The sequence below is a fragment of the Carassius gibelio genome, chromosome A18 (genome assembly GCF_023724105.1).
Source record: "Carassius gibelio isolate Cgi1373 ecotype wild population from Czech Republic chromosome A18, carGib1.2-hapl.c, whole genome shotgun sequence".
Taxonomy (NCBI): Eukaryota; Metazoa; Chordata; class Actinopteri; order Cypriniformes; family Cyprinidae; genus Carassius; species Carassius gibelio.
In genome coordinates this window covers 23,518,298-23,533,088 of record NC_068388.1, presented here as the reverse complement: position 1 = coordinate 23,533,088, position 14,791 = coordinate 23,518,298, and the positions used below count along the sequence as shown (strand labels likewise).

Below are 14,791 nucleotides of genomic sequence, written 5' to 3'. Positions count from 1 at the left end.
TTTGTTTAGCTGCATAAACCAATGGTGCTTCAGCCCACCAAAAGACATGGAGACGACTGCTATGTAAGTCACCAAATCACAGAGGTGGTCTCTGGTCACTTTACATATTAGATATTAAAGAGTCATCTGCATGGCATTCTGTCCAAACAGCAATTTGACGAACAGGAACTTTCAGTTTCTTAAATATAATTCATCATTTGGCCACTTGATGTCACCAAGTACCACTTTATTTAAAGTATAATAGACTAGAAAGAGATTAATATTCACGTAATAATTTCATACTGACATAGTAAATATTTTACATGTTCATCTGCTGAAACAGCATCAGTACATTCATAATGCTCTAGTAACATTAACTGCACATTATAATATCTTTAAACCAAACGTACACAATCTCATATTTTAATGACCTTTGTTTATGTAAAGGTCACTCCAAATGGTAACCCGCAAACCATGTAAGGATTTGACTCGATGGAAAGTGCGTATTTGTAAGTAAAACATTATTTCATAAAGTAATAAAAAACAAAAAAGGCACAGTTGTAAGGACTCCCTTCAAAACAATTGTGTATAAGTCACTGAACTTTGTTAAATGACACTGAATGAATCTATTTTTCAGATCATTTCTTTAACAGAACGAGATGTGCTAGATGACAAAGACTGCTGACATTGAGAGCTTTGTGGGTACGTTCGCATCAGGATGTCCATGACATGCTCTATCTCCTGGATTTCCCACGTTGCCTCAGTGTGAGAGACTATAGAGGAGGAAGAGGACGCTGATGTGGATTTGGACAGGGATGGCAGATACTTCACCAGATCATCGGCCGTGACCGAGAAACCTTGCAGAAGGTTCACCTCGGGTTCAAACACAGCCGTGTCGATGTCTAGGAGAAGTCTGTCTACACCTACATCCTGGAGACGACCTGGACACATCTGCTCTGTTTTGACAGACGATGCCACGGCAGACGTTCTCTCAGTCCTCGGAGGACGCTGTGTTCGATTCTCTACAGAGCTGAGCGGAGCCCGCTGAGATACACAAGGCCCTTGACCGGCCTCTAGATCTTTGAGAATGGAAGAAATGGCTGAAGATAAAGAGAAATCCTCCTCAGAAGTCCAGGCCATGAAATCGTCATCCGTATTTTCAGAGAACAGAGGTGTATGATGCTCTGCTGATGGAGACCACTGGGGGAAATTGGCCTCTGGTTTTGATTTCGTGGGATTATTTCCAGTGGACAGAGATTCGACCTGCGCCCGGACCTCGGACTGGACCTGCCGCAGTGTGTTGTTGATCAGAACCGACCGTAATAAGCAGGGCTCCACGAGAGCCTGGTCACGGTGAAACTTATCCATGGAGATGTCCAACACAGACTGCAGCTGACTCCTCCACGCTGATCCTCCTCCCTCGTCCTCTCTGTGAAGTTTGCGCTTCTGTCCCTTGGCCACCATTTCTCACACTCTGCAAAACAACAGTTTGGGTTTAAGACCGTTCTTATGAGGAAATGTTTTGATACACCCAATGCAAAACACACTTCACACAGTAGGTCAAGAATGATGTGAAATGATTAACAAGGCCATCTGACCACGCTTTAAAGACAAATTCTTTTTAATATAAATTAGATAAAATACTAAAAAGACTTCTCAAATTAAAATTGTTTTTTAATAATATTATACCTGAGGGCAGACAAAGCATAATCCCAGTAAAAGACATTAATCTGGAGAATTTATATATTTTATACAGGCATATAAATATATAAATTACATTTTAATTGAATGTCACCAATATGAATGCAAATCAAATGATTTCTCAGAATTAACCTAAAGGTTTTAACGAACAGTTTAGATGTCCTAAAATGTACAACTCACTAAATGAATCAATAATAACCCCATAAAATACAATAAATATTAAATAAAATAAAAAATACAATAATTTAAAGCACCCCAAGGACGTAATTTTAGCTTTTTACTTTTAAAACTGTTTTTACTTCACAAATCTAAAAAAACACTGATTTGTCCAGAAATCCATTATTAATAAACATTCACAAAACACATGATTAACCAAATAAGAAAAATACAATAAAAATATATTCAGCATCACTTTTTTCCAAAAAACACAAAGACAGCTCATCTGTTTTACTGACTAAATCTCAAAGGTTGGTATTCAGATCAAATAACAAAATTAAGAGGAGCAGAGGCCAATCAAGACAAAAAAAAAGAGATGTCTGTATGTTTAATATTTCGAAAATATTTGGTGTCGAAGACAACATGGGACTGTAAGGTTATGTTCTGCGACAACTCCAGAGATGATCCTAATGCTGAATTTTTAATATTAAGTCATGAATTAGTGTTAAACTAGGCATATGTATTATATCAGCATTCTAGAACAGCAGCTAAGTTAACAAAGTTACTTTATAAATCGGCACAACGTTATCCAGAAGTTTGTGAGCAGAAATCAGTGCGATAGCTTAGCATGTTAGCTACACTCTAGTACTTTCAGGATAACACGTTTTACTCACCTGTAAAGTATGTAAACAAACTCCAAAATCGACGTAACTCTAGTAGGTTTATGTATTCATTCGACCTCTATAAATTATATAACACTGCTAACGCGTCGGACTCCGGCGACTGGAAGCGTTTGCTGGAATGTTTTCTCCCGCCAGTGATTCAATCGGTTCTGACGTCACGCGCAAAATGAACGCCGGGTATTGTAGTCCTAGAAGTACCTACTAGTTTTCGCATGTGAAAAGGTTTTACTCCACATAATATACTGCCAACGTAAACAAGAAACAAGAGCTTTGTAAACTAATATCTTTATTTAAAAACTGAAAATAAAATGATTACATTATAAAGCAAATTACATAGTTTTTCATTCAATTATTCTTAAGGCAAAACAAACAGCAAGGAGTTCTAAATTCAAACAATCCTTTTTTCAATAAAAACAAACTTTCTAAGATTTACTTTAGATAGATTTATTGCTGGTCAGTTTATGTATTTATGAAAAAAAAGTTTTTTATATGCGCAATCAGACACTTTAGAAAAGTTTCTCTGTTGTTTGACACTTTTGGTTGAAGAATGTATCAAGGCTGATTGGGAGTAAAGCACTTCTACAATAACATGTGTAACAAAAAATTAAGATGCTGCAAATATAAAGTCATTTTGGCTAGTACTGAATAACCCAACAATTACTAAGAGCCTCTGAGTGCATTAACTATATTCTCCACAAACTCCAACCGTCTTTCCATCCCATTGAGAAGTGGAGAGGCACTTGACAAAGAAATGGCCCAGGTCATATTTGGAGATGACTCTTCCTTTTAACATGTTCTCAGTCGCAGTGTATTTTTCTGTCAGAGGTTTGTCACCTAAAAAGACAACGGTGACATTTTCTTAAACATACAGTAAAGGTCCTGGTACAATAGTAAAATATACTTCCATATTTTAGCGATGCAGATCTTTTAGTGCTCATTACCAGCAATATGCGGAGGCATGACAGCTACATAGTCCAATCCTGACTCCTTCAGGACAGTGTACATTCGGTCATGATCTTCAGTGACCGGTACCAGGCGAGGAGGAACTTTGGCACGATCCCACAGAAGAAACGCTGCAAAATAAAAGAGAGAGATACAGCAGTTTCTTCATATATCACTATGCACTTGCAAGCTAATGAAGTCGAAATACGGCTCAGACATCGATACCTGACATGCATGCAATAACTTTACGGATTCCGCGGGCTTTCATGACCTCCAGAATGTTCCGGGTTCCCTCAGACATCATCGTTGTGGGACCAGCAGAAAAAAATTCAGAGAACAAATAAATAAAGTGCACTTAGTTCACTAGGAGATGAATCATATTCGGGTAAAATTATTAATAACTCCAAGTCCTTTTACTTCCAACCACTTATTTTAGCCGTTCCCTCCAACGCATCATATTTCATGATGCAATCATGAATTACGCCACAATACGGAAGTAAAACCAGTTTTTCATGCTGATTTTTCTCAGTCAAACTAAATTCATATCTAGTAAAAATTATGCATATATGACCAAGAACGAAAAGTTTCATTACTAAGTGAATCTGCTTAGAGTTTAAGTGAACTCACTGAGATCATTTCTTGTCCCCAGAATGATGATCACCGCATCCTGGCCCTCCAGGGTCTTCTTCACATCATCTTTGTTCAGAACGTCTCCCACCACTACTCTGGAGGCCTTGTGGTCTGAAGGAAGCCTTGCAGCGTCTCTCACCAGCACAGTCACACTGTAACCTGGAAAAGCCAAGGAAGACTCGGTTAAACATCTTAAAATGAAAGCTCATGCAAGATGCCATGCCTGATTGGTCCGGATGACCATAAGATATAACAACTATCAATCAACACAACAATAAAGCCAGAATAATTTGGTAAAAACAGCTCATACGAAATTGAGACAAGTGGTCATTTTCTAAAAGCTAAGTATTTTATTACTGAAAAATTCAGCACTAGCACTAATCTGTATCATATTCACGTTATATTTTCTCCTTTTGTTAATTTGATATTCATAGTAATTTACTCAAAATCATACAAAAACGACAATGAATCCAACTGAAGTGAGGGCAAGCGGATCAAGACCTCTGCAGTGTCCAGATAAAAGCTGTATCTTTATGCTTATCTTTAACATGCATACTATGACTCAGCAGGTTAGTTATTATGCATGACTAAGAAGTTTCTCAAACGTCTTGTGATCACGGTGCATAACAACTAAAGGAAAAAGAGCATTTTAAGACAAACAGAATCCAAAGAAAAATGCAAGCTCGACAACATCTGCTGGGTTCGTGTTATTAATAAATAACAACAATTCGATAACAATGTTAATCGTGCATTACTTTAGTAAACTTTCCACTCAACAAGTTTCCGTTTTTAAACAAAGTCAGTTTTATGCTAGGTAAAAAAAAAAAAAACTCATTGAAAATAATTGAAATTGAAATATCGTAAAGCATTAAAAATATATAAAAAAAAAAAAACATGTATATCCCGAGAGTCACTGTATCTGTTTACCTGCGGCCACTGCGATAGGTAAGGTCGCTAACCCCGTCATCCCCGTGCTGCCGAACAGTGCCACATTCTTTATAGCATCAGACATACTGGCGAGTAGAAAGGCAATTCCACGCGCAAAGAGAGGTTTAGTGAATCCCACGCGCTGGCACTAGCACTAGCAGGGTGTTGTTTCGGTGCTGATCTTGAACGTTTTAAAGTTATGTCACTGCTGTGATATATGTGACGCCTCCTTCAGGAAACTAGAAAGCGTATTTGTCGCCAGTAGTATTGTGACAAGCCCCGCCTTTGAAACGCTCTGTTTGCTGTTGTTTCTACGACTTCATGAATGACTTATCAACTGTCCAATCGCTGATTGCTTATAACTAGCGCTAACCAATCAGAGCAAAGAATGCTCAGGTCAAGGGCGGAGCTTGACGGTGGGCGACTGTAACACGCCTTTCCTTCCTTAAACGTTTTTAAAGGTGAAATCACTCCTAAATCTACAAAACGTTCACTATAATATGTTGATATACCAAAAATATTATATGTATATATATATTTAATTTTTTTTTTTTTTTTTTTTTTTTTTTTTTTTAAGTTTTATACATTTTATTTCACTTTAAGTTTTGGTTACCTTAGTAAAATTAAATGAAAATGAGAATTGTTGCTCTGGCATAGAGCAAATAGTTTATTAAAATAAGTTAATAAGTAAATAAGTTTTTTATATATTTTATTTCATTTAACATGTATTTCATTTCAAGTAACGATTTTTTTATTCAATTCAATTCAATTCAAGTTTATTTGTATAGCGCTTTTTACAATACAAATCGTTACAAAGCAACTTTACAGAAAATTATGTTTCTACAATATTTAGTAGTAGCTAGTAGTTTGTGCACGTTTGACAGGATTTTAGAAAAAATTAAAAATAATAATAATAATACAAGACGTAGTCAGCTAGACGATGAACTATCAATATTATTAATTAATAGTTATTATATGATGCAGTCACACATGTAGCAATAATTGTCAGTTCTGTTTGTTGATTCAAGGTTAGCATCATCTGGGGTCCTCTGAGGGTCAGCATCATCTCTTCTCAGGTGTTCTGGATCCAGACTGGAGCTTGTGTAAATCATAGTTACACAAAACATAGAAATAAAATAGAGACATTAATGGTTTAGTTTTTGTTTAGTTTAGTAACCCAAAAATTGTGAAAAAGGTTCATAAATAAGTCCAATGATATTTTTATATAATAATTCAATAAAACATATTGGGCTTATTTATGTAGCCTACCTTTTTTCACCATTGTATGCGTGCACACACACACACACACACACACATCGTGTGTAATCGTAATCAGCGTGAATGACTGACAACAGAAAGCTATATATGAGGTCCTTTCAAGCCAAAGTGTGCCAGTGTGTGTGTGCGCGCGCTCGTGTGTATGTGTGTGTGCGTGCGTGTCTTCCCCGTCACACTGCTGCTGAATCCTCCGCGTTATTGAGAGCGCAGGGAGAAGGAGCGCGCGTGTATCCGGTGCACGGGATATCCGAGCACACCGGCGATCTGACCGAGCAAGCAAATCTGGCCTCAGACACATTTTTAATGTGATGCTTGTGATATCACCCTTGAAGAAGTCGCTTACTGACCGGTGTCATCGAAGGAACCGAGTGTCGTTTTGCGCCACGCACCTCCTTCTTCTCATCGCATCCGCGCGCCGCGCACCTGACTGAATTATGCCAGAGAATAGAGACGGCGCTCAGTCCATCCGGGATCGTTCATACTTTGCATGAGAGGCATCTTTCCGCAATCATCTGTGCCATAATCATTCATCCTCAGGAGTGGGTGTGCAGGTAAGGGCGCGTGCGTCGCATATGTCCGTGCTGGAGAACAGTGATTCAAGCTCGCTGTGATGATGTCCGCTGATTCCTGGACGGTGCATGCAGCGAACACCGGCCTGTGCTGGCCACACACTGCAGTCATTTCTGGGCCGTGTCTTGAGCCGATACTGTGCTTGATGTAAATGTAAACCGCTTGTTTTGTGTTTAAGAAAGACAGGCCTGGGATTTATATCCACACACGGTGCTGTATTTTCCAACACACTGCCCACTGGAACACATTGAGGGAAGTTGCTTGTAAGCCCAATGTGTCAATGTAAAGTGACAGGCCTGAATGGAAGAAAATATTTGTTAGGAGGCACGAGCATTAGATATGCAAGCTGACGAGAATAAGCAGCGCTGGGTGTAAACGGTGACAGGAATAGCGGACAACAATGCGGTAAAGATATTGAAGAAATACATCATCCGTGCTATCTGCACCCCCAGCTCCAGTCATGTGTCAGAAATGAGAAGCAGTGGACTTTGTGTGTAAATCGTGAAACACTTGCTGCCATTTATGGCCTATTTTACAGCATTAAAAGAATTGTGAGGGTGTCTAATTTTCAGATCTTGGTTATTCGAAACTAGAGGCAGGACATATGAGTCATAGTAAGGTTAAATGCAATCAGTAGGTTATATATATATATAGTTGGTGTGTCTGCATTGCTCCTGTTTTCTCCTGAAATCAATAAACAATTTTACTGTATATAGTATTTAGACTGTAAAGGAGGCTCAGAAACTGCACCTAAAGCAGCATATATGGCACAAAAATGTTTGTGTAAATTCTGCATGTAAAGCAGGTCGAATAAATAGATTTACACAGGAGTTATAATAGCAAAGATAATGTTAATGTTCATTTTAATTTAAAACCAGACATTTAAAATTGATTTTAAAAAATTAATAAAAATAAAAAATATATTTATACTTGTTAGATTACAGTCTAGTCTGTGAATTTCCAATAGTGTTATACAGTTTGTGGTATCAATTTCTTGATGCACAACTTTGCTTCGATACAGAGCAACGACTTTTTTCTTTCCAACAAGAACTTGATTTTATACCTGTGCATTCACTGATTTGATGCAAATGCAAAAAAATTTCGTTCACAGAGACTGAAGGCTTGCTTTACTTGCAATGGGTTTTGTAACATGTTTTAAGTACACAGTGTCATAGTGGTATGCCATAGTTCGTAGTGTTGATGTGCTCTATTGCACCTTTCAGTTGGTTGTCTTTTAAAATAAACTGGCTAAATTAAAATCAAATCATATTGGGTTTCTGAAACCTAATGTACTGAATTTTCTTGAAACCCATATTGGGTTTCTGAAACTCAATATACACAGCTCTGCGTTTAAGTGAATATGTTGATTGTGTAGTCCAGTTTTAATGATGTCATTGATCCCCTAGCAGATTTTCAGTGTAATACATTCATCATGTCTATATCTACATAGTTCAAACAGGAAATGAAGCAAGCATAGAGACAGAGAACTCCTCTTGTCTGGGCACTGACGGCCTTCATGTTAATGCAGCATGGCATGATCTCCCTCAGGTCCTCCTCGACTCTTTGAGGACTGGATCAGTTTTTTATTCCCCTGAAAGCAAACTTACAGTCTAAGAAAAAGCTTCAGCTCCTTATCTATATCTAACCTATTTGAATTTAAATGTAGAATGTCCTTTTTGAAGGGCAGATGCTTTTTTTTTTTAATTCTTCTGTCAGATTGTCGACATCCAAGCTGTATGTCCCTCGGTCTCACATTGTCTTGAGAGAAGATGGGAACTGATTTAGGAACATGATGTCAGTATGATATTTAAGCAGATTTATCCTAATGCTTATTTCCTGACTGTGAGGAGACAGGGTGGATGGTACCTGCTGCTTTGATCGATTAAAAGATTAAAAAGAGCGAACTAATTAATATAATCGGGCCCAGACCGAATCATATTGCATTTTCTGGGCCAAAGATCTATGGAATTCTGAGAAATGAACTTCAGCATGCTAAAAAAATATGTTAAAATGAGCTGAAAGAACTACAAATAAATAAACAAACAAGGAGTGGAACATGTCCAGAACGTCCAGAAAATCTGCAAATTTTGTTGTCAGCACACTTTATATGCACTAAAAAAATTTACTTAAAAAAAAAAAAACTAATTTGTTACAGCCAAATAAGTTTTTCAGAAATTCTATTTGTAGTTTCATTCAAACCTTAAAGTTTTGATTTAGTATTAATCAAAAATATTTATTTACCATTAGACAAAAAAAAAAAATAATATAAAGTAAAAGATATTTATTACAAAGACATAATGTTTTTTCTGTAGACATAAGCCAAAATGGCCAACAAAATGTTGGTTAGTATAATAATTTGGTTTTTAAAAAGTTAAGATCACCAAAAACCAAAGCTAAATTAGCTCTTATATGAAAGTAGATTAATATGAAACTAAGAACACATCGTTAGTCAATGTTTCATTTTAATGTTATTGTGATATCTTTTGATGATATGTATTATATTTTACATTATGAAATACACTGTAAAAATCTGTAAGAATTATTTCTACCTTATTTAACACATACAAAACAATGTATTTAGGTGGAATGAGTCATGTTAAATAACATACATATATATTAGAAATAAAACCAGTTTTTAATCATTATTTAGGGGTTACCATTGTTCTTTCAATGTAAAAAAAAAAAAACACCACAAAAATAATACAATCTGCAGTCAGTAAAGCTAATATATATTCTGCACATGAATACTCTGAGGGGAACATTATACATTAAGTATAATCATTTCTTTAAAAAAACAATTTATGTTAAAAAAGATATTTGCTTCTAGACAAACTGAACAAAACCATGACTTTTCATTAGACCGATATAAAAATGCACTTTAAAGAAATGACAATCGTTTTGCTTTTTCAGTGGGTGAATCACAGTCAGCTGTTGAATTCTAGTGTCCTTTTGATTACATCATTGTCCCCACATCATTTCTTGGTGAAACTGTGTATCTCTAAGGAGGTGAAAGGCTGAGCAGAGTTTGCGTTTGTCAGCTCTGTAAGAGAGAGTGAGATTAATCGACTTGCCAGTACTGTGAGGAAGCCATATAATAATGAGCAATACTCTGCAAAGGACAGCAGTAGAATAAGGCTTCAACTCCTTGATTTACCCACCTTAAAAAATAAAATAAAACAAGCCTTTTTGACACATCTACTTTCTAAAATACACACTTCATCAACCAGAACTACTGATTTTGCCTTAAACCTCAGAGGATAAATGACCTGAATCAATGTAGTGTGTGTGTGTGTGTGTGTGTGTGTGGTGCAGTCATGTCTGATTTTTGAGATGGATTGTGAGGAGTGTAGTTAATTGTAAACTTGTGAACGCCTAAAGACTTGTGGTCTTCTCACAGCTGTGTTTGTTTGTCTGGGAGAAACACATGTCAGTCAGATCCTGCAGTCAGAGGCCTGTCATGTCCGTAGACACCAGGTGCTGGAGAGGAATCAAACCCTGACAGGCCTAGTACTAAGGACAAGAGAGCCTGACACAAGGTCAAACTGTTACTCCTGGTGTCAGGGAAGTGGACAGGGAAACCCTGGGCACATTATACCGACTCCTGATGTTATCCGATACACAGGTTGTGTAAGAGATACATTATAAATATGTGAAAAATTTGAATGTGTGGATTTCCTGTTGTTGTTTGGGTATTATTATTACTATATATAAATATTCCTGTGGCTGAGTGATTGCGTTAGCAGTGCAAAAGGTTGTGGGTTCGATTCCCAGGGAACACATGTTAGGTAAAAATGTTAGCTTGAATGCACTGTAAGTTGCTTTAGATAAAAAGTGCCTGCTAAATGCATAGGAAAAAAAAGTTTGGAGATTATTAACATGTGAACCCTTATGAAAAAGAAGCTTGCTTAATTGTATTGAATGTGCACTTCAAAAAAGGGAAATTTGTAATAATGTCAAATTGAACGTTTTTTTTAATTTCTCAATGGTAGTGTAAAAAACACCCTTTTAACCCTGTTAAAATGAGCTCTGTTTTCAGCACGCAGTTCTAGTCCATGTTGCTTTAAATGCTAATGAGCTCTGCTGACCACGACCCTTTCTTCTGTGGGGTGATGAGCAGACTGTAAACTTCAGCCGCGAAACTTGCTAAGTTACACTTATTGGGAAAGGTGATTTGCAAAGATTCATAAAAAAAACCCTTACTTCTTCAGTAAAAGATGTTGGATCACAAATGATTAGTGCGAATATAGATGCATTTAAGCAGATCAGGATCGGCACATTACTTCAAAACGAATTTAATGTTAATCCTTCAGCGGGTCAGATGTTGGTAGTAAATGACGACTGATATATTCATTATTACATCCAACAACAAAACACCTCAATTTCTCAATCAGAGACATTCTTGTCTTCCCCTGCACCGGATTCGACACAGTGGCGGACAGCTCACAGCTCATTCAGGGTGGGTCTAAGGTAAAAGGGACTTGTCAATCAACTATTGTGGGAGGCAGGGCCGTGCACAGGGGGGTGGCCCGGTGGCTAGAGCCACTGCCCCTTTCCCTTCATCAGCTGAGATGCCCCTCTCAACACACCCCACCCTCACCTGAGCTCAAATCGTTTTTTTAACCTTCCGCTAAACATCCGCTGATTCCAAGAAACCGCTCCGTGTTTTCCTGCCATTCCACAGCATCACTCACAACCTCACTGGTGTAGAGACCACAGTTCTCGAAGCTTGTTAATTAACAGCTACAGGTGCATCTCAATAAGCATGTTGTGGAAAAACTCCTTTATTTCAGTAATTCAACTCAAATTGTGAAACTTGTGTATTAAATAAATTAAATGCACACATACTGAAGTAGTTTAAGTCTTTGGTTATTTTAATTGTGATGATTTTGGCTCACATTTAACAAAAACCCACCAGTTCACAACAAATTACAATATGGTGACATGCCAATCTAATTAACTCAAAACACCTGCTAAGGTTTCCCAAGCTTTTAAAATGGTCTCTCATTTTGGTTTACTATGCTACACAATAAGACTACTAGACTACTGATCTGACAGTTGTCAAGAAGACAATCACTGACCCCTTCACAAGTTAGACCTTTAGCATGCGAAGTGGGTTTCCCCTTGGTCTTGAGCCTCCACTGTAGGGGTCTCATGTATAGCAGGCCAATAGCATTCACGTTGGACGCAGCTGCCATCAGACCCAGCAGTCTCTGAGACTGCTTGACAGTGAGTGACCGGCCTTCTCTCACTCTCGCAACTGCAGTGAGGATCGACTCAATCCAAGCAGGTGACATACGTGCCTGCATCGTGGTCGAATACCACACCACGCCCAGTTAAGTGGTTCTGTACTGGAAAAATCACACTTTTCTTGGCGTTAAATCTTAACCCTAGCTCTTTTACGTGAGCGAGAATGACACCTCGATGCCGAACTGTCATCTGCTCTGATTGAGCTAATATCAACCAATCATCAATGTGGTTGAGTCGTGAAAGTGTGGGGTGAGAGTGCAAAGCCAGATCCGTATTGGTAGGCTTTTGCCCACAGAGGCAAACCTCAGGAACTTTCGATTAAGGGCCCTATCTTGCACCCAGCGCAATTGACTTTGTACACCGACGCATGTGTCATTCCTATTTTGCACCCGCGCAAAGCGCGCTTTTCCCTCCACAGAAGCACGTCGCTAAACTAGTGAATGAACTTGCGCTCCCTGGGCGGTTCGGCACAAAAAAGGAGGCGTGTTCCGGCGCAAACGATCCCTGGTGCTATTTTGCTGTTCCATTAAACAATTGCGCCACTGACCAGAAAAAACCTAGTCTAAAGTCAGTGGCGCGTTGCGCGTTGTTCATTATGCTATTTTAAGGGCGCATGCTTGACCATAATGTATAGCGTGCACAACGCGCATACACTTTGCTCATGTAATCTACACAGATGCAACAGTTATTTTTGCAAATCATAAATTGTTACACTAAAAAATATTAACACGTGACATGACGGAAATCATTGTGGTGTGCCACGAAGATGTGAAAAAATAGGCATAAATCTAGCTCACAAATTATTCAGGCTAATTGTAGTAATTAAGGATCAGACCTGTTGGCCAAATAGTGGCAAGACATATGTGTATATAAGGACATCTGACAAATTGTGGCTATTTCCTCCCACGCCTGTTTAACCGACGCTATTTTGGGTGGGTTTCTCCCATCCCCATACAACACAACTTCTCTGTCTTTCACTGCTCTTACAAGAACATCAGTCTCCTCGGCTGTGAACCGCTCCTGGCGTGCGCCTGGTAAATACGCCATAAAAATAGCAATCCATAATGGAACTTGCGCACCTGCTTTTAAAGGGAATGTTGGATGACGCTCTGATTGGTTTATTTCATGTTACGCCCAAACCACACCTATGAATAATGAAGCTACTTCAGACCAACCCATTTTAGATTTGCGCCGGGCGCAAGAGCCATTTATCCCGCCTGGAAAATAGCAACAGCGCCGAGACCCGCCCACAAAGTTACTTGCGCTTCGCGTTTTGACACTTGCGTTTCAGATCATTAAAATAGGGCCCTAAGAAGGATGGAGATAAGTGCATCTTTTTGATCATGACACACCAGCCCTCGGCCTGTGCAAACGTGCTTAACTTCAGTCCTCTGACTGAGCGGTTCAAAAAGCACAGATCTAAAAAAGGACACAACACCTCATCCTTCCTCGGAACAGTGAAGTACCGGCTGTAGGACCCAGACTCTACAACCTGAGGAGGGACCCCCTTGATGGCCTCCGTGCTCAGAGAGAGTCTACTTCTGTTCCATTAACAGAGCCTGCTTGGTGCCCACCAGAACTGGATTGTGTGGCCTCTCACTACAGTGTGCAGGACCCACTGAGACAAATTTGACAGTAGTTTTCACGCTGCCAAATAGTCTGCTAAGGGAATCAGCTTCTCAAGACTGATCTTTGGTGTCATCAGAGCAGTTAGCTTAGTGCCATGAAGCAGCTCACCAACAGGAGAGGGCCGAACTAGCTGCTCTGGAAACCTCCCAGGAGGTCGCAAGCCTCTTAGCACCGCTACGTTTACGGGCGGTAACTGAGAGGAGCACTCGGAATACCGGCAGGGTTGGCTGATCGTACTCCTGAGGGCATAGAAGAGAGACGGGCATTGTATAATGCAGTGTACACCACTCTTCCCCAGAGGGGCCTGCTCTCCGAGGTCCTGAGCCATAGCATCAGGACAGTTGTAGCTGAAGTCTTCTAAAAACGACAGTCCTCAGACCCACGTCATCTACTAGCAAGACTAGACCAGAGCCTGCTCAGGGCAGGACCCCATAAAGCACACTTGGCAGGGGCTCCCACACCGCCATTTGACCTCCTAAGGCAGGGATAGGCAACTCTGGTCCTGGAGGGCCACCATCCTTTAGCTTCAGCCCTCATAAAAACTCACCTGCCTGTATCTATCTAGTAATCCCGAAAACACTGACTGCCTTTTTTTAAGGTGTGTTTTTAGGGTTGGAGCTAAACTCTGTAGGATAGTGGCCCTCCAGGACCGGAGTTGCCTATCCCTGTCCTAAGGGAAGCAGTCTCGCGAGACTGGCCTCTGGTGCATCTAGACTCTACACCACTAGATTCTAGAGCCACCAGCTCAGTGCCCTGAAGCAGCAGACCAGCAGGGGAAGACTGTACTAGCTGCTCTAGAGACCTCCGTAGAGGTAGCAAGCCTCTTAGCACCGCTACGTTTCCGGGCGGTAACAGAGAAGCGCTCGCCGGGGACTGCTGTGCCCTGGAACAATGGCAGGGTTGTCAGAACGATCTCCTGAGGGCACTGAGGAGAGATGGGCACCGTGTAATATGGTGTACACCGCTATTCCCCAGAGGGAGCTGGCCCTCAAAAAGTCCTAGGCCTTCGGCATCAGGACGTTATGACGAAGGCTATCCAGCAAAAACGA

At 39.7% G+C, this 14,791-nt stretch overlaps 3 protein-coding genes across 7 annotated transcripts in view; 1 reads left to right on the top strand and 2 right to left on the bottom strand.

The window, feature by feature from the left end:
- Positions 1-189: 189 nt before the first annotated feature.
- Positions 190-2,719, bottom strand: LOC127934335 (uncharacterized). Its single transcript, XM_052531644.1, has 2 exons — positions 2,511-2,719; positions 190-1,453 (listed from the first exon to the last, which is right to left on the bottom strand). Exon 2 carries the CDS (start codon positions 1,441-1,443, stop codon positions 613-615), a length of 831 nt encoding a protein of 276 aa, XP_052387604.1. The 5' UTR covers positions 1,444-1,453; positions 2,511-2,719; the 3' UTR covers positions 190-612.
- A 69-nt stretch (positions 2,720-2,788) lies between these two features.
- On the bottom strand, positions 2,789-5,256 carry LOC127934336 (flavin reductase (NADPH)). Its single transcript, XM_052531645.1, has 5 exons — positions 5,019-5,256; positions 4,089-4,250; positions 3,687-3,776; positions 3,461-3,592; positions 2,789-3,353 (listed from the first exon to the last, which is right to left on the bottom strand). Exons 1-5 carry the CDS (start codon positions 5,101-5,103, stop codon positions 3,199-3,201), a joined length of 624 nt encoding a protein of 207 aa, XP_052387605.1. The 5' UTR covers positions 5,104-5,256; the 3' UTR covers positions 2,789-3,198.
- A 1,202-nt stretch (positions 5,257-6,458) lies between these two features.
- Positions 6,459-14,791, top strand: part of LOC127934639 (spectrin beta chain, non-erythrocytic 4-like) — an 80,462-nt gene continuing 72,129 nt past the window's right edge. For all 5 annotated transcript variants that reach the window (XR_008147866.1, XM_052532149.1, XM_052532147.1 and 2 more), the window contains exon 1: positions 6,459-6,847. The gene's annotated coding sequence lies outside the window, so the exon portion shown is untranslated. The remainder of the gene's footprint in view (positions 6,848-14,791) is intronic.